Source organism: Heterobasidion irregulare (genome assembly GCF_000320585.1).
Source record: "Heterobasidion irregulare TC 32-1 unplaced genomic scaffold scaffold_07, whole genome shotgun sequence".
Classification (NCBI taxonomy): Eukaryota; Fungi; Basidiomycota; class Agaricomycetes; order Russulales; family Bondarzewiaceae; genus Heterobasidion; species Heterobasidion irregulare.
The window spans coordinates 161,300-179,003 of NW_009258203.1; the positions used below are offsets into that span (position 1 = coordinate 161,300).

General features: G+C 52.2%; 7 protein-coding genes across 7 annotated transcripts; 6 read left to right on the forward strand and 1 right to left on the reverse strand.

Annotated features, from left to right (window-relative positions):
- Window positions 1-722: 722 nt before the first annotated feature.
- On the reverse strand, window positions 723-2,042 carry HETIRDRAFT_452641 (uncharacterized protein; the record flags this gene model as incomplete). The annotated part of the gene is made up of 6 exons (XM_009549741.1): window positions 723-788; window positions 845-960; window positions 1,152-1,239; window positions 1,583-1,761; window positions 1,833-1,943; window positions 1,988-2,042. 6 exons carry the CDS (start codon window positions 2,040-2,042, stop codon window positions 723-725), a joined length of 615 nt encoding a protein of 204 aa, XP_009548036.1.
- Window positions 2,043-5,886: 3,844 nt separating this feature from the next.
- Window positions 5,887-7,274, forward strand: HETIRDRAFT_322073 (uncharacterized protein; the record flags this gene model as incomplete). Its single annotated transcript, XM_009549742.1, has 5 exons — window positions 5,887-5,932; window positions 5,979-6,130; window positions 6,190-6,265; window positions 6,312-6,445; window positions 6,495-7,274. 5 exons carry the CDS (start codon window positions 5,887-5,889, stop codon window positions 7,272-7,274), a joined length of 1,188 nt encoding a protein of 395 aa, XP_009548037.1.
- A 449-nt stretch (window positions 7,275-7,723) lies between these two features.
- On the forward strand, window positions 7,724-10,847 carry HETIRDRAFT_322568 (uncharacterized protein; the record flags this gene model as incomplete). The annotated part of the gene is made up of 4 exons (XM_009549743.1): window positions 7,724-8,245; window positions 8,296-8,371; window positions 8,435-8,571; window positions 8,625-10,847. The coding sequence occupies 4 exons, from the start codon at window positions 7,724-7,726 to the stop codon at window positions 10,845-10,847; spliced, it is 2,958 nt and encodes a 985-aa protein (XP_009548038.1).
- A 1,136-nt stretch (window positions 10,848-11,983) lies between these two features.
- Window positions 11,984-12,436, forward strand: HETIRDRAFT_419186 (uncharacterized protein; the record flags this gene model as incomplete). Its single annotated transcript, XM_009549744.1, has 3 exons — window positions 11,984-12,082; window positions 12,139-12,307; window positions 12,360-12,436. 3 exons carry the CDS (start codon window positions 11,984-11,986, stop codon window positions 12,434-12,436), a joined length of 345 nt encoding a protein of 114 aa, XP_009548039.1.
- A 23-nt stretch (window positions 12,437-12,459) lies between these two features.
- Window positions 12,460-12,936, forward strand: HETIRDRAFT_321454 (uncharacterized protein; the record flags this gene model as incomplete). The annotated part of the gene is made up of 1 exon (XM_009549745.1): window positions 12,460-12,936. The coding sequence occupies one exon, from the start codon at window positions 12,460-12,462 to the stop codon at window positions 12,934-12,936; it is 477 nt and encodes a 158-aa protein (XP_009548040.1).
- A 1,288-nt stretch (window positions 12,937-14,224) lies between these two features.
- Window positions 14,225-15,674, forward strand: HETIRDRAFT_385998 (uncharacterized protein). The gene is made up of 4 exons (XM_009549746.1): window positions 14,225-14,371; window positions 14,431-14,506; window positions 14,553-14,686; window positions 14,736-15,674. The coding sequence occupies exons 1-4, from the start codon at window positions 14,369-14,371 to the stop codon at window positions 15,504-15,506; spliced, it is 984 nt and encodes a 327-aa protein (XP_009548041.1). The 5' UTR covers window positions 14,225-14,368; the 3' UTR covers window positions 15,507-15,674.
- A 787-nt stretch (window positions 15,675-16,461) lies between these two features.
- HETIRDRAFT_322375 (uncharacterized protein) lies at window positions 16,462-17,481 on the forward strand (the record flags this gene model as incomplete). The annotated part of the gene is made up of 3 exons (XM_009549747.1): window positions 16,462-16,614; window positions 16,674-16,845; window positions 16,898-17,481. 3 exons carry the CDS (start codon window positions 16,462-16,464, stop codon window positions 17,479-17,481), a joined length of 909 nt encoding a protein of 302 aa, XP_009548042.1.
- Between the last annotated feature and the right edge of the window lie 223 nt (window positions 17,482-17,704).

A 17,704-nucleotide genomic window follows, 5' to 3' on the forward strand; every position in this document is an offset into this window, starting at 1 on the left:
CAAAACCTGCCGCATCCTCACCGCTGGCTCGATAACTGTTCATCTCCGAATAATACTCTTCAATGTAAACAGGGCTTTTAAACTGCGGCTTATTTTAAGTGCGTACAAGAGAACAGTTCCGTCAAGGTGCGTATCTGGAACCCTAGATACCCCCAAGATGGGCATATTGATCCCGAGGTTTCGGCGTTCTAGCCTCGAGCAGGAACGTGGTATCATCTGGCGCGCGCGCAAAAGCTTAGAGCCAGGCAGGACAGGTAGCGTGAAAAGATCCAAAACATCAGAATCCAAGCAAATAAATCGACAATCGAGAAGATTGAACAATCCTTTGCCTTCCTTCTCTGTATCTGTCGCAGCAATATGAAGGTACCACGCGTTGTGCTCCGTCTCGTTTACTCCGCGTCTAATTCTCGGCGAACACTTTTTTAGCTCGATTCGGGTACTTGAATCCTGCGCGCTGAGAATACGAGTTGTAGCTACACATGAGACGTCCAATCAAGAAGCAAGATTTGGCGCACCCGGGGCTCCCGTCCATCCTGATCTCCACAATAACCTCAGAAGCCCTGAGCGCAAAAGAGCTTAGGGGTGGTCAAGCCCGATTCGAATATGAGGGGGCATCCAAATGGCGACTGCCGCGATTTTGTCGTTATAGACTGTCGCGTCGTCGTCTGACAACTTTGGGATCACAACAACCGTGATTCGTCCTCCAGAATACATCGCTGCGCTTAATACCATGTGTTGGAAGTCTTCAAGGTCACGTCGTCCAGGCTTTCGGCGTCATTTGAAAAAGGCTACCAGCAAACTGAGCAAGATCCAAGTGAAAGAACAGACAACGGTTATTACGGACCTCTTCCAAGTTGGCGATGTAGTTCATCATAGGGTCATTGATGAATGCTCGGCGCAGCAGTTTCGCAAGAGCTGGGATCTCACCGAGGTCGGCGGTTACCATACGCACGCTGTGGACTATGAGCGAACGAGGGTTGTAAAGATCATCTCCAAGCCACGTGGCTCATCAGCGCGTGTGCTATTCCTCAATCACGACTAGCGCCTCCTCCCTCGGGCGCTGTTCTATATATAAGGCTGAGCGCTGACAGCGCTGACAGCTCACCGATCTCTACTTTACCCCTCCGCTCTCTTCTCTGGCGTATATATACCGCCCGAAGAGTATTGGGTGTATGTCCGAGCCCTCTTGGACCTCCCGCATCCGAGCTGGTAGCCAAACGAGCTCTCAGAGCCGTCTGCCTATGAATGCGACGTGGATTCAAAGGCTCCTTCTGACGATCCAGGCTGACAGTTCAGTACCGTGTCGCAGGGGGCTGGAGAACACTCCGTTGTACTTGATTTGGCAGTGAAGGCTACTCTCCGGTGACCGTACGATATGACGTAGAACTGCAAAGAAGTCCGCTATTGTTGTGTTGGTTAGCGTTGCTGGGCCACGGCGCTCTGTCTGACTTTCTCTCTCTTGCACCGAGATACAAAATAGTCAGGCGAGAATGCACAGGTACAGTGCGGACTGTGACAATTTGTGCTTCAAGAATTGGTCCGATGCTGTGTCTGAGTTTCGGCATTGCCAAACCTAACGCACAGTCGCGTCTGCCGCTGCGCCTACAAAGGGGCACACCGGTATGGGTGCGAGCAACCATCGTTCTTCGTCTTTGAGAAGGCGCTTCTCCAGAGGCGAGGATAATTCGGTTGCCGATGTCATTGTCGTGAAGAGGCACACCGCGCCGCACAACTCCAAGTTTGCTTGTATTGTGAGATCGACTGTCTACATAAGATACAACGCGTCAATGGCAGAAACAACTTGGAATGACGAAAGCCGAGCTATCACTTACCCATAAGACCCGCGATGGTGGACCCGGACGGATACGGCTGCGCGATCTTGCTGAAATACTCGAGGTACCTGACCATCTCGCCCGAATAGACGAGCTTGCAGTGAGCTTGCCCTGAGCGAGTAGGATGAGTCGGTCAAACAACTCGACGATGCTACTGCGAGGCCGGTAGATCATGAACACGACAGTGCGGTTGTAATCCAGCACGAGCATGCTACATGCGTCCAGATTTGTACCCCGCACACCCGCCTTGATCGGTTGTACGAGCCCCCGCAATATGGGGAATCAGATGGTGGAGGATTTACTCACTTGCGTGCATTCCAGCTTTTACAATAACATTCCAATACACATTTCTAACCTTTTGAATCCGCCTTTGTGCATGGTCGAAGTCAGAGAGAAAGTGAAGAGGTTTTTTGTGATCGCGGTGTGCGATGAGAAGAGCCAACTCTTGCCGGGGCGGGGCCCGGCCGGGCATTTGCCAGGTCTGCACCTGTCTGCGTTCCATCTTCCTCCTTCAGGCACAGTCTCTGCGATGTGATGAGCCGAAGCAGCTGTATTGCTGCGAACGAATTCTCTTCTGTGCAACATGGATGAAATAGTGATTACATTCTGTGGTATAAAGTAGTGATTTGGCGAGGAACACACCGTCCCGAGCTGCTTATCAAACATATACAGTCCCTTCTTTCACGAACTGGTACACACATACGATAATCATGAGCGAGCAAACGTGGTTGAACTGTGGCCCGCGCGTGCAAGAGGGCATGTGAAAAATGGTAAGGGAAGGACTTTGCGCATGACGGCGCCGACGAAGAGCTAGCTGGCGCCACGGGGCTGACGCAGTTCTCGACCTCGACTGGATCGGACCGCATCATTCTACAAAACTGGCCTACATTTAATGTGAGCGAAGAGGCGCGGGGAGAGACCACCAGGACAAAAGGTCGCATACTTCCCGAAGTTCCCGTAGAGACCATACGCCTGTGAAATCTGCCTACTCTCGTGATGCCGTGCAGAATGGCAAGGATACGAGTGGTGTAAATACAAGGATGCATGGACGGCGAAGCTCGCCTGGATTTGAGTGCTAGACGGTCTGAAGACTGAAATGTCCCCAGTCCACCGTATCACCCTACACGCCGACATCGCCCAGAGAAACCAAGAAGAAGACAGCCGAAGAGCATTCCATCCTAGAATGAAACACTCAATAAGCAATCCCAAGCAAGAAAGAGAACGAATTACGTGCCATCAAGATGTAGCTAGTCGTGCACGCGCCACGCGACCGTGCTCGAAGCTCGAAGAAGTCCCAGGATCGCCACAGATATTCTTGCATATCTTTAATGGGCTCGCAATGAGCTATGTGTTAGATTCCTCCAGCGAGGCGCGGTCGCAGTCGCAAAGGGCCTTCATATCGGACTCGGGGAGGTGCTCGCAGCGCATGAGATGCTCGCGGCGACCCATCGTTGGTCCGACCCGTCGCGTGTCATTCTAGCAGCATCCGTGGAAGGGAGAAAACAAAGGGAGGATAGATAAAAAAATCGACAAGCTTGAAATAAAACGCTATAGCTTGGAAAACAGGAAAAGGGGATGAGAGGAATGCGTGTGACGTTGAGGAGATGCCCGGTGGCGTTCAAGTTCAGCTCGGCTACGCTTGTCCGTCACTTCGCCCACAACACAGGCTCCCACAACATCCGGCGTGCGCGCAATCAAAATCCCTCAATATTCTGCTCTAGGCATTTGACGTCTCGCATACACAGGATTTTCTCTCACTCATCCTATGCCTGTCCCTAGCCATCCCTACTTGAACAGAACATCAGAAGCGACCATGCATTCAAGTCGCTGAATCTAACTTGGATTTGGCTTTCCCTTGCCTTCGGGTCTATTCGGATGCACATTGCAAAGCAAGCGCACAGTAACGGTGACGTTATAACCGAAAAATAAAGCAAGAGCAGAGGGTACGATCTGCATGATCAAAGGCAAGGGGCACTCGAGTAAGTCAAAAGCAGCACTCAGGTCCCCATACATTGCACTCACCGTTCATCGATCATCCTCCACACCCTTCCTCTTCCCAGTGCTTTCAGACAGCTCCAGACACCCTTTTCACGGCATGCGTTCTGTGAATGTCGAGGGCCCCCGGTCGAAAGAGTGCTTCGTTGCTCGCAAAGGGTCGTCCTATGCACGCCTTCCAAGTACTTCTTGAGGTGTGTGTACTTACTCGCACTAGTCGTATGGATTTTTTCTATTCCTGCGCCTCGGCTCTGGTCCTCTGTGGCCACATCTAATGCCTGGTGAGCATTTCCAGACCATAAAGAGAGTGCCTATTCGCGTATTCGTCCTCGCAGACAGAGATTCTTGATTCCTTCTAGTCTTTGTTTGAGTATATAGCCCTCACAGTTGCTCTAGGTATCCCGATGGGCCTTTGGCAGGCGTATCGATGTGAGATCGCTTGTTCAGCCTTGCAGGCCGCCTCTGCCTCTTCAGAGATAGCAGGTACAGCCGTGAAGGTGCCGGTCTCATTGACTTGCGCCACGAGATCTGTGGCTCGTGCGTTGACGTGCGCGGAACACGGGTGATGCACGACTCCGTCATGTATGATCGCTCGATATTCCGTGAAGAGTCTCGCAGCTTGCGATCGAGCAGCCAGGGCTCTCTAGTCTATGCTTCCATGAAGGTAGATTCAATATAGGCATGAGACGAGTAGGATGAGTTACGCACCCTGTACGGTGAGCGCTGCATTGAACCTGTTGTTCTCTGGGGTCGGCATCATCTCCTGGAAATGAGTCCTTCGCGGCATCTTAGAATGGCCCCTGTGCCGTTGCATACGCGGGATGAAGTAGCCGTCCGCCTTGACGATTCAAGTAGCGCCTGCGCGTTCTACAAATAGAGCGTTCAGCATCGCCTTCGCTACCGGGAAGTGTGCAGAATGTCACAAAGCACCAAGCGTTGCGTCGCGTGTGTTGTGGCATCCAGTGCGCCAGCACTGGCGAAGACGTCGATGAGCGCGGTCCATGGGAATGACGCCTAGCCGAATTGGCTGGTGGATTGGCAAATTGGGAAGACATGGTATGGCTGTAGGTGAAGAATGCGGGCAGTGTTGGGTAATGGTTGAAATTCCAGTTCAAGCTGACGGCCATTGCTCACATATCCCCTTATCTCCGGGAGAGAAGCGATGATGGAACGTTGGCTTCTTGAGCTTTGCCACTGCGCTCAGCTGAGGGTAGATCGTTTTGTGGCTGAGGGCCACCGTTACCATAGGCGTGCTGCCTGTTCATCTTTGGTCTTGGTTCGAATTGAACACGTATGTTCTTGCTTTGAGGGTCTTTGTGGCAGTATCGTTGGGGCCTGCGCATCCCGCGATGGCGAGGGATCCATGCTTGGGCACGGGGAAACCTGCGCGCTATCGCAACTGCGGTTTTGTGAGCTGCCATCAGTCACATCCTGAACCACGTCCACTGATCGCATTTGCTGGGCTTGGTGACCCTGCTATCCCTGCCGTACTTAAAATGAATTTCCGCGGTCGAGGAGACACTCGGTGATGGCGCTTCTCAGCATCTCTCCTTGTTACGCGTGGCCCTCCTCGACGGTGAAGAGTATGCGAAAGTAGCTAGGTTTGTGAAAGAGGGCCGAGTTCGCTAGTGAAAATGAGAGTATCGAATCATGTTGTTTACTTATGTCTGAATCAAACCCATTATCACTGTAATGACTCGGCATAGGCACTGTGTATCCATTTTCTGCGCGAAGGTCTGGACAGATGTGCGAATTGAAAGACGGACGAAGAAAGGTTTTTCTCTCGATGAGGGAACGCGCTCGGGCCTTAAATGAGTCATGCGCAGTCACGCTGCATAGCGTACTTGTACACCCCCGACCGCCCCTGGCTAGCGCTGCGCGGTATATAAATGTTTGATCAAAAAAAAAAAAAAAGATGTGCGAATTGAACACGTCGGTCACGCGCGCACGTGGTCCTATACAAGCCCGTGACACTGCGACTGAGATGTTCAACTTGACTTCGCCATTAAGTTTCAGTGTAGTTCACTGTCCTCATCTCCTCTTCTCAAGGTTCTTTCCAATGGCTGCCAGCATTCCTAAGAATATCGAATCCAAATCTTCTCCAAGTATGTCTCTACCCCCGTTCATGCGCGAAGTGCTCATTCTTTCTAGACAAGAAACGGCGTAGAGCCAGATCAAGTAACCCTGTTCCAGCTGGCCCTGAAGCAACAGAGAAATGCCTGGTAACAGGAGACTCGATGACTGAGTCTCCGATTCATCTCTGCCATGTCTTCCATGAGCGCCACTGGAGTAATCACCCTATGGTCAGTCGTCTTCATGAGACGTGTCTTGCGTCTAAGTTAATCTCAGCCAATGTCTCAAGCTATCGCGTCTCGAATGGGCATGGGGCATGAAATACGACACTATCCAGATGGATCAAGACTCGAACACGATATCGCGTGCGTCTTCTTCTCTGCGGTATTTCCTTGCTCTGACAGTCTCCAGTCCGTCATGATTGGCGCGATTTGTTTGAATCTGACAGGTGGGCTTTAATGCCCTCCACTGATATAATCGACAAGCTGTGGGATCGTTGGGTCAAAATTTCTCTCCGGGACGGCAATGTTCCATCGATCGAGGATGTGCGTTTCCGAATTCCGCTGCGATATGTAGAGCTTGACTCTTCCTCAGATTTACGACGGTGCGGAGATTTTCGAGTACCGTCTGGTGCCGCTATTCCCCGATGTTCCTTCTATTTCCCGTCGCAACAAAACTGAAGATATACTGGAAGGCGATGAATTCTCAGGCACCTCTGTACATTCGTATCCGTTCGACACTCTGCCGCCCATCTTCTCAAGAGTCAAGCCTCACTTCGTGGTATGCGATGCTGGCAGGAAGATCGGATTGATTTTGCTCCAGTCTTATAGGACCACCTCTGATATTGCTCGTATCTATGGAGTCTCCATGGAAAAGGCCGAACGCGTGATGTTAGTGGTATATTCAACATATTGCACATGGAACGACCATGTTCACCCTTCGATGTTTGTGACTTCACCTCGAACAAATAATGCGAGGTCGCGATCTGGTCTAATCAGGCCCGGCCAACCGAATTTTGTGTCACAGCGTGCTAGCCGTCCGAAGAAGCGATGCAGAGCGACTGGTGAAGTGATCGACGCGGTATGCCCGCAGCCGAATGCTGTTCAATATGCGACCTGCCTCTCGCGTGTCACTCCATGTGGATCGGATGCTTTGATTGTAGGGGATTCTGGGTGGGATACTGAAGATACCGAGGTGTACGCAGAATTTGAGAGGAAACAGGTCCGCCGCGCGATCAAAGCCTCGAAACGGTGGGTCAGGGACTGTGAACGGGAGGCTCAATCATCGGGTGGGTGGATATCTTGTGTCACCGACGATGAACAGGTGAAGAGCTATCGTCAAGAGCCGGCTCGAAGAATGACTTCGTCCATGTAACGTATCCTCAACGCACGCACAACCATAACTGTATCTTTGCGGCACTGCAATGTGTATTCTTTGTGACCGAATTGTACCATCTACGCTTGTTCGTCAGTCACCTTGGCGTCAATTTATCACTGAGTGCTACTTCATTTGATCACCGCGCCTCTACATTCTCTGTGTAACCCGATCGCCATAGGCATGGACCCATGTGTTGTGGCGTACAGGTAATAATTTCTTTGTTGAGACCTGGCTCTACTTCCCTCATGTGTCGATCCCCTAGAATAAGCTCTTGTCCACGATGTGGCTTCCAGCTCGGCACGACATCCAACCACACGCTTCATGTCTGTGGCAAGGTGGCAAACATTGCAACAGTATAAATTGTGGTACCTTCCCCTCTGCCTCTCAATCAACTTGATCCTCAATCCTTCCCTTGGCCTCCTCCCAACTTGACTATCGTGCAAATTATGTCCACGACCCCTTCCATTCAGTCATCTACTCGCACTCCTGCTCTTGCGCGCATAGGTATGGCTTCCGATCCGGGCTTGGCTGACACCGGACTCAACGACAACTTCGGGACGGCGAGAACACAGAGCCCGAGCCATGAACTCAACGACGGCCAATTACGCCCTCTTCCTCCCTTGAGTCAAGAGGAAGGGGAGGATCCCTTGGGGATGAACGCAGGTCCACCGGACATTTCGAAAGAGGAATATGCCGCTGAGTCAGACGAAGAAGTAGAGGGGAGCGACGATGACCCTCCATACAGTCCTGGCGACAGGTCTCCGGACGAGGACGAGCCCCCGTCTAGATTACTGCATTTCACATATAGGCGCCCCCTTGGCGTATCTACAAGCACCTTCAGCAAGAACTATGTGAACGATTTAGATCCAAACGGTGGACAATGTCTGCTTACCCGCGACCTGGCGACGGAGACAGGCGTTGAAAACGCTCATCTTCTCCCTCAAGCCTGGAACAGCCAGCCTAAACTGGTGAGTCAATTCTTGTTGCCGGGTATGAACTGTGATTGATTGATCTGTAGCTCACGAGGTGCGAGTGGGCTCTGGGCCAAAAGTACAAAAGTCTCCATGTTGACGAGCCTAGAAACATTGTTAGAAGTGAGCAGAAGAGCCCTCTACCCTGCGCTTCCTTTTTTCTGATTGGTTTTACTTGATTGCTAGTCCGTAGGGATTGGCATTGGAATTATGATCAGAATATGTTCCTCTTGATGCCTTCATTGAAGATCATCGATGCCTTTGAGGCCAGGAGAGTGGTTCTCGAGGCATCACCATCCAACCACCCCCCGGACATCATGTCGGTGAGCCTTGATTCATCATGCTCGTGATCCTTGTTGCTGATCGTGTGTTCTAGCTCTATGGCGAGGAGGACGTCTTTGAATATCGCCTCGTTCCACTTAGGAAAGAAATTACCAACATCTTTCGGTTCAAGCGGGATGATGAACCCATCTCATCAACCACCTCGAATGCTTATCATAGCTCCTCCAGATCTAACCCCATACCGCCGACCACCTCGGACGGTGACCGCACCACATCCGAATCTGACCCGTCACCGCCTGCTGTTTCTGTGGTCAATCATCATGCAGTCGATTCCCATGTCACTGCATCGCATCTCGGTCCTCCTGATCTTCGGCCTCAATTATCTGCGCAAAAATCCAACTGTATTGCTGATGGAGACTCCCCATCATCAAACACTCGTCATTCATATGTAGATGCCAGCACTCAAACGGAACCAGGCCTTCCTACAACTGAGACAGAAATCCCCACCACTCAAGACAGTACATCAAAGATGAAACTTCCCGCTGCCGGATCAAAATGGTCATCCCATAGTTACCCATTCGACACACTGCCGGTTCTTCGCTCCCATGCCCTACCGCACTTCGTTCTGATAAACGCAGGGGAGAAACTCAGCCGGTTGAACCTGCGGGACCTTGCAGTCGCGGTCGCTCCCATCTTCAAAATTACTGAATATCAAGCAATGCGGTCGCTAATGAAGCTGCACAAAGTCTATCTTTCGTGGGTCAATGCAGTGGTTCCATCAGAATTTCACTCTAGGGCCCCGCCGGCGGCATCAAACGACAAGAAGAAAAAAGGCAAGGAGCAGGAGCAAGCCAGTATAATGGTATCTGGAACGCTTGGAGACGGTGCCAGCGTGGACATTACCGATCATCTACACGCGAAGACAGAGCGGAATGATGGCCCGACGGAGTCCAACAGGAGTCAGCGTGCTTCTGACCGCCAAAAAAAGAAAGAAGAAAGAACAGGTCATTCCATTACGGATGCCTTGGATGCTCCAGAAATCCAAACCCCTGCGCCGGGCTCAGACCCGGCAGGATCAGGCCATCCTACCGAGCCATCTCACTCATCCATTGCCGAATCCCTCCCTGCTCTGGACACCAACCCCGCTGCTTCATCCGTCGTTCCCACCGAACCCGCTGAAACCATCGCACCCGCCGGGGCTATCAGTCTTGCTGTACCTGCTCCGGTCAAGCCCATCGAGGTCCCCTTGTACAGCCAAGTGGCGGCAGAGGGGAAGTCAGTCACATCCGGGAAGGCCCCGGTCGGTACATCCGGCCAGGCACGTCGTAGTATACCGACGAAGATTCCGACGGCCATCCAGACCAATGCGTGGAACAGGGCTGACGTAGGGAAACCATTTAGACAGGAAATCACCCAATCTGGGAAACTGACAGCTAGTAGCAGCATACCAATACAGAACACGACGACCGCGCAGGAAAACTCGGACTGGACGACAGTAAGGCACCGTTCCCCTCCAGCTAGATCCAAGACCAGGGACTCTGGTCGTCCCTCAGAATCTCTTGGACGTGACTCGCTACCAGCCAAATCTCGTGCTCTTGGCGCCGGTTCAATTGCTTCACAAGACAACATTTTGACAATAGCGAAACGCTATCAGGCTGTAAGTGGATCGCACGCCAATGACACTGGACACACTTCAGGACATCTGGGCAAAGGTAAGGTATCACCTCGGGCTAATGTTCCTCACACGAGAGCAAGTGCACCGCTCGACGTACCTGGACGCGTCGGAGGAGACCCGCAGAGCCAGAGGATCACTCGAGGTCTGCCGGCCTCTTCACGAGGACTTGCCTCTGCTGACCAAGATACTCGTACGACCGAACACTCTTCGAACCACAAATTCAGCAAGAGCAGAGGCGAAGGGGCCATGGAGTATCCGCCGGAGCAGAAACGGAGGCGAGTCACACGGCCATTAGAAGGTGGAGCGGGCCTGTCAAGTTCCCGTATTCCACTGCCGGCGAGGAGCAAGAGGTTCATAGACCGGATGAAGCCTAATATGATGCCTTCCATGTCGAATCGGAGGGTCTCCTTCGCTCAAGATCAGGAAGAGAATACCCCCGTAGCATCTGGATCACAAGGTATGACTAAGAGGATGCCTGTGAACATGACACGTACGCAAGACAAGGACGAATCCACGGGCGACCAGAGAGACTCCGGGTCGAAGCACACAGACAACAATGAGCAAGACGGTAAGGGTCGTAAGTCATCTAAATCGGGGAAGAAGAGGAGGTACTCTAGACGGTCGTTGGGCGAAACGATCTGAACAGATCGGTTCATCGTGTGAGTATCGGCGCGAAAGGATCGGTTTTAGTCTCTTTGATCATAGGCATGTAGTTTTTTCTTATCGTTGACTTGATCAGACGGTATTGCGGTACTAGAATGTCGACAGCCACTTATGTTACTTATGTACTCTATGCACTGAATGATAATTATGGGCTTGCTATGACATGTGAGAAGCAGAAAATTACCGTGGCCTGTCAATGCTTGTTTATTGTCTTCAAGAGCGAGGCAAAAGCCCTTGGATTTTCCCAATCATCCGTTTCCTTCAACAAAAATAACGCTGCTCTGAATGCATCTCAATATTTGATTCAAATTTCTTAAATAACTAACGTGTGCGTACTATCGACAAGGCTCAAAGCTCCTCTGGCTCTAATGTAAGCTAGCTGATAGTCTGAATGAATTGTCCAAGCCGGAAGCCCTGGATATGGTCTACTGCTCTATTTCCATTTTGTAGAAAGGCGAGACTCATACTGCGCACCCGCCATCGCTGAACAGCGGAGCACAACAATGAAGGGAATGCCGATGGGATGAGGCGAAATTTGTAGTCAGGTTCGTCCCGAACCGTAGAGGGGGTGCATCGCCTTAGAAGCGCGAACTGTTCACACACTAACACACTAAAAGATTCCGGTGCCGGGAAAAAACGCCAGATTTGGGGGGTACGCATCGCCCCAAAAATGAAGCGCAAATGGCCAGGAGAGCGGCTCCTCCGGCGTTGCATTTTGCCCTGAGATATCGATGCCGTCAGATGCGCCATCCATTAGTTACCAATTAGATGAGATGGGACAGGCTATCGTGAGGATGAGGTTCGGACGTGGATGCCACGCACCAGACGACCCATTGTCGTTTTCATAAGCCGTATTCTCACCTAATTCGGACGCCCTGTCCCGAAGCGAGACTGCAGCTCCAAGTCAGGCCTTGAAAGAAGGCGGGACAAGCAGACGCGTTTGCCATTTCCTTGAACGGCTCGCTGATAAGCTAAAGGAGAGACTTGTAACAGAGGCACTCCCACCCGGTCCACTCACCCTCAACATACATGTCCCAGTATCATGCCCAAACCACCAGTCATACGACCCTCGAAACTGGAAGAGGACTCTCCTCGCAGCACAACGGCAAATCAAAATGGACCTTCCCGACGTCAGCGCGTTTCATGCCGACGCTCAATCCTTCGCCGTGGATGACACGATGCAACACATTGTGGCGCATCAACATGAGCTAATTGTACGCTTCCACTCTGTTGACATATCGCTACCGTGAGACTCGCCTGTCTCATCTAGCAGTGTGCCAAGACGAAGTGGGCATCAGTCCGTCTCTTGCCCGACCACGGCATGGCCGGTCCATGGTCCATTGCCATTGGCAGTATCCACTCTCCCCAGCCGATGATGCCCGCTGGAGGGAGCTATCACCAGACAGCATTGCTCGCGAACGGCCCTATGTACTCGTACGGTGAGTCATGCCCTTCATCCAAATATTCCTTATTCATAAGTTCTTTCGTCAGCTCAAGGGGGCCGGCGATCCCATACTACTCGACATGCGATGTCGCACAGCCCCAGTACGGCGCAGTACCGATGCTAGATCAACCTATAGCCGGCCTATGCATGTCAGGAGTGGCTACTGTTCACAAGATGACGGCAAGGTATGCGCCCTATGGGCAGCGACCAAGGCGGCCAGAAGGCGTTGTCACGGATGTTGCGGATGGCTGCGAAGACTTTGAGGGTAATACCTTCAACCGACTGATAACCATTACATCAAGAATGTCCGCCCGCAGGGATGCTCCTGCGAGTGGACTTATTCCGGAGTCTGTAAAGGCAGCCGGCCAAGGGCAGACCCGCCAAAAGGCCATCTCACGGGCACCCAGGGTGGACAAGCGGCAGACTCCATATCTGAGCTCGTGCTGGAACTGCCACCACTGTGAGAGCGGATTTGTGCGAGTCTACGAATTGCGGCGGCACTGGAGGACTGCGAGCGTGCACGTCCGGGCGTCATTGACATGCGACGAGTGCGAGAACGACGGGATGTTCAGCCGGCCGGACGCGCTGCTCGCGCACAAGAGGACGTCCCACGGGTGGCTCTGATTAACGATGTCTGCACATAATCGATGGATGGGGAGTGGATGGAGTCATATGGAGGTGGGGAAAGAGGTGGGCGTTTTTTGCGTAACCATCACTCTGCCGTCCACCCAGCTCACCCGGCCTCATCGATGTCCTCCATTGCTAACTTTCTCTTTCTCGCCATATAACATCCTCTCAGGAAGGCGAACGTCTACGTCTACTCCCAAATCGATTCGAAGTCGACCCTCAGTGTCGGCCCGTACGAGCATCTATGAAGTGGTGGGGAACAAAATTTTGGAGAATTTACTTACCTGCATTCCAGCTTTCACAATAGAATCTCAATATACCTTTATTTCCTGTTCACATCTGTCTTTGTGCACGGTCGAAGTCAGTGAGGGAAAAAAGTGATTTTTTGCCATCGTGGTGTGTGATGAGAAGAGTCAGCCGTTACTGGCCCGGCTGCGCGCAGATTCCCGGTCTGCACACTGTTCTGCCTGTCTGCATCTTCCTCCCTCAGGCTTCGTGTATCAAACCTTTCAGACTTGTTTGTCGGTGAAAGATGTTTCTACTCGGTGCCTGTTGTGTCTGGAGCCTTGACGATGACGCTGTAGTCTGGAGTGATATGTTCTTTGCGGTGTTTGTACGTTGCTCGTTTTGTGAATATCGGCTAACACATCTGCGCCCTCGAGCGGGCCACCCGCTGTTCTCTATTGCGACCTTAGCTCCTCATACTGATCCCCACGGCTATCTCTATGCGTCAAGTCTACAGAACTCCTCCTGAAGACGGTGGAATCAGATATGCTGTAATTTTTCCTGTTACTCTCGTCGAACTCCATACATCTCTGTGCTCGCTCTATATCATGTCTTTCTTGCACATTGAACCTTGAATTTTACTCTGTGGTGGGTAATATCTGTATCAGCCTTGTTATGCGATCTCAATTTTCTCGTGGCACACTGTCTTGCCTTGAAAAAGTGACAGCTCATTTCATCAGTGTCCTCTCTTCACTTGCCGCTTCATCAGAAACCTAGTATTTTGTATAAGCGAGTATGATCATACATCGGCATGGGCTGGAAATTCGATGACCATAACTTCACCATAAGGCTAAACGCACGTGATGCGTTCAGGTGCACTGGTTCAACTTTGCTACACTTGAGTGCTTGAGCTTCAGTGTCCTCATCTCTCTTCCTTATAATCTCTTATAATGTCTCCAATACTCTCAGATAACGTCGGGTTTCTTTCCTGTGGCTCTCCAGGTACGTCGATCGCTCTCGAGCTGTCAGCGCAAGGTGCTCATTGTTTTTAGACGACACGAAACGGCGTGAAGCCCAAGTAAAAGAGGCACTTCCACCCGAGGCCCAAGACGTAGCGAAATGCCTCGTGACAGGAGACTCGGCGAGTGAGTCTCCGGTTCATCTCTGTCATGTCTTCCATGAGCGCCACTGGAGCAATCATCCTATGGTCAGTTGTCTTCGTGAGACGTCTCTTGAGTCTAAGTTAATCTCAGCCAATGTCTCAAGCTATCGCGTCTCGAATGGGCATGGGGCATGAAATATAATACCATTCAGACGGATACAGACTCGAACACGATATCGCGTACGTCTTCTTCTCTGCGGTATTTCCTTGCTCTGACAGTCTCCAGTCCGTCATGATTGGCGCGGTTTGTTTGAATCTGACAGGTGGGCTTTAATGCCCTCCACTGATATAATAGAAAAGCTGTGGGATCGTTGGGTCAAGTTTCCCCTCCGGGATGGCAATGTTCCATCGATCGAGGATGTGCGTTTCCGAATTTCTCTGCGCTGTGTAAAATATGACTCTTCCTCAGATTTACGACGGTGCGGAGATTTTCGAGTACCGTCTGGTGCCGCTATTCCCCGATGTTCCTTCTATTTCCCGTCGCAAAAAACCTGAAGATGCACCGGAAGGCGATGAATTCTCAGGCACCTCTGTACATTCGTATCCGTTCGACACTCTGCCGCCCATCTTCTCAAGAGTCAAGCCTCACTTCGTGGTATACGATGCTGGCAGGAAAATCAGATCAATTTTGCTCAAGTCTTACAGGACTACTTCTGACATTGCTCGTATCTATGGAGTTTCCAGGGAAAAGGCCGATCGTGCGAAGATCGTGGTGTATTCAACATATTGCGCATGGAATGACCATGCTTACCCTGCGACATTTGTGATTGCACCTCGAAGGAATGATTCGCGGTCGCGCTCTGGCCTAATCAGGCCCGGCCAACCGAATTCTGCATCACAGCGTGCTCGTCGCCCGATGAAACGATCCAGAGCGACTGTTGAAGTCATCGACACGGTGTGCCCGCAGCCGGATGTTGTTAGATATGCCACCTCCCTGTCGCGTGTCTCTCCATGTGGATCGGACGTTTTGATTGTAGGGGATTCTGGGTGGGATACCGAAGTGGATGCGGAATTTGAGAGGAAACAGGTCCGCCGCGCGATCAAAGCCTCGAAACGGTGGGTCAGGGACTGTGAACGGGAGGCTCAATCATCGGGTGGGTGGATATCTTGTGTCACCGACGATGAACAGGTGAAGAGCTATCGTCAAGAGCCGGCTCGAAGAATGATTTCAACGATGTGATGTGCGCATGATCATGACTGTCATTCTGCTGGAGTGTTATCATGTTATTGTCTCTCTACGACATGTCCAGGTGGATGAAGACTCGCAAAGCTGCGTCCATCTTTGCCCGAACACATGTATATGCTACTACTCCTGCTCACTCGTTTGAAAATTAATTTGCGCATCATCTCTCTATTTGTGAAAAAGGCCTTTTACTAAGGCAGGGCGAAACAAGAAAAAACGACCCGTAAATCGTCCTATCCCGAGATTACTAAGAACTCTGATTTGTGAGGAGGCGAGACCGATACCGCATTCGAGCCAGAATTCGAACAGCATGTAGCCGAGTACGTCTTTGATCACAGGAAACCAGGCGTGACCGCACTGCTATCGCCTCAGAAGCACAGCCTGTTCACACGCTAAATGGCTACGGCGCCGGGAAAAACGCCAATCTTCGGGGTCGCGCATCGTTGCAAAAATGAAGTGCAGATGACCAGGAATACTTATGTCTTCGCCGGCGTTGCCTTCAGGCATTGAGAGGCATATTTCTCCAGATGCGCCGTTCTTCAGTCATCTGTCAGAGAGCCAAGACGAGGCGGGACAAGCTGTTGCGAAGTCGAGCTTCGGATGTGGATGCGATAACAAAAGAATGCTCCCGACGCGCCATTGTCCCTCTCGTGGGGTAAACCCTGTCCAGTGTACGTCAGGGGGCGGCGACACGAGGCGGCACCAATAACGAACGGCGAATCTTGAGATTGATTCGGATCTGAGTTGAAGAAAAAAGAATGAAGGGAAGCACGCTGCGAAGACACATGGGCCCCGCCACTCACCTGATTCGGACAACCGGGTCTAGGAAGAAGGCACGACAAGCAGACGTGTTTGCCATTCCCTTGCCCGGCTCGCTTATAAGCTAATGGAGCTTGGAACGAGGTCAACTCACACTCCCACTTCATCTATTCACCTCGACATACTTACCGTCATGGAATACGCCCACTACCCATCGTACAGCCCTCGCGACTGGCAGGATGCCATGTACACCGACGCCAATGTCGATCCCGCCAGTTACCCCCTCCTCGCCGTCGGCTACCCGGCGCAACAAAACATGGCGGCTCAGTATCAACATGAGCCGATGGTATGTTCATCGCGTGTTGACAGTTCACCAGCCTGATACTAACTAGCTCCCATCGTTAGTATACCGCGGTCGAGCCCGAGTGGGCGCCAACCTCCTCCCAACTCCAGTTCGGCCACGCGATGGCGGGGCCATCTTACGTCGCTAGTGGCGACGTCTACTTCCCCCAGCAGATGCTGCCCGTTGGGGGAATGTATTACCAGGCAGCTCCCATCGCATACGGCCCCACGTATGGTTAGTCAACCTTTCTATTCACATTGTACTGCGTTACTAACGGTTTCGGCAGTCCAGGAAGGGCTAACGCGCCCATACCGCTTACCATATATCGTACAGCCCAACTACGGTGCCGTACAGATGTCGAGGCAGCCGGTCCCCATCTCGCGCGCACTGTGCATGGCCACTGGCAGCAGAACGGGTGTGAGGTACGCACCCTATGAACAGGGACCCATGCCGGCCGCAGCGCGATCAGAGGGCGCTGTTGTGGGTGAAGCAGGTACCCACGAAGGCTTTGAGGGATACACCCTCAGCCAGACAACTAACACATCAAGACTGTCCGATCGCAGGAATGATACCGCGAACGGACAGAGTCCCGAGGCTGTACAGTCGTCGGGCGGAGGGCGGACCCGCCGACAGGCCACTATGCGGGCGCCCAAGATGGACGAGAGACAGACCCCGTACTTGAGCACGGAGTGGAACTGCCATGATTGCCAGAGGGGGTATGGGCGGGAATACGAGCTCAAGCGGCACTGTAGCACCACGAGATCTCACGTAGAAGCGTCGCTGAAGTGCGACCAGTGCAAGAACAGCGGCACGTTCAGCCGGCCGGACGCGCTCCTCACTCACAAGCGGGCATTCCACGGGTGGCCCTGATGGACGATGGCCGCGCGCGGTGGATGGATGGGAGGGGGGATGGAGTCGTCTGCGATCGGAGAGATGTGAGTACCTTTTTGTCTTGCCATCCCCTCTGCATTCCTCTGCCGTCGCATCCCGCTCACTTGCCTTCATCGATCTCTTCCTTTGTTAAATCTCTCTTTCCTTCCATAGACTACCCTCTCTGCGAAGCGAGCGTCCGCGTCCGCGTCCGAATCGATCC

Excerpts from the sequence above, each read along its gene's own strand:
- HETIRDRAFT_385998 (XM_009549746.1), top strand. Across the intron at positions 14,507-14,552 it reads AGACTCGAACACGATATCGC|TCCGTCATGATTGGCGCGGT; the intron begins GTACGTCTTCTT and ends GACAGTCTCCAG. Across the intron at positions 14,687-14,735 it reads ATGTTCCATCGATCGAGGAT|ATTTACGACGGTGCGGAGAT; the intron begins GTGCGTTTCCGA and ends ACTCTTCCTCAG.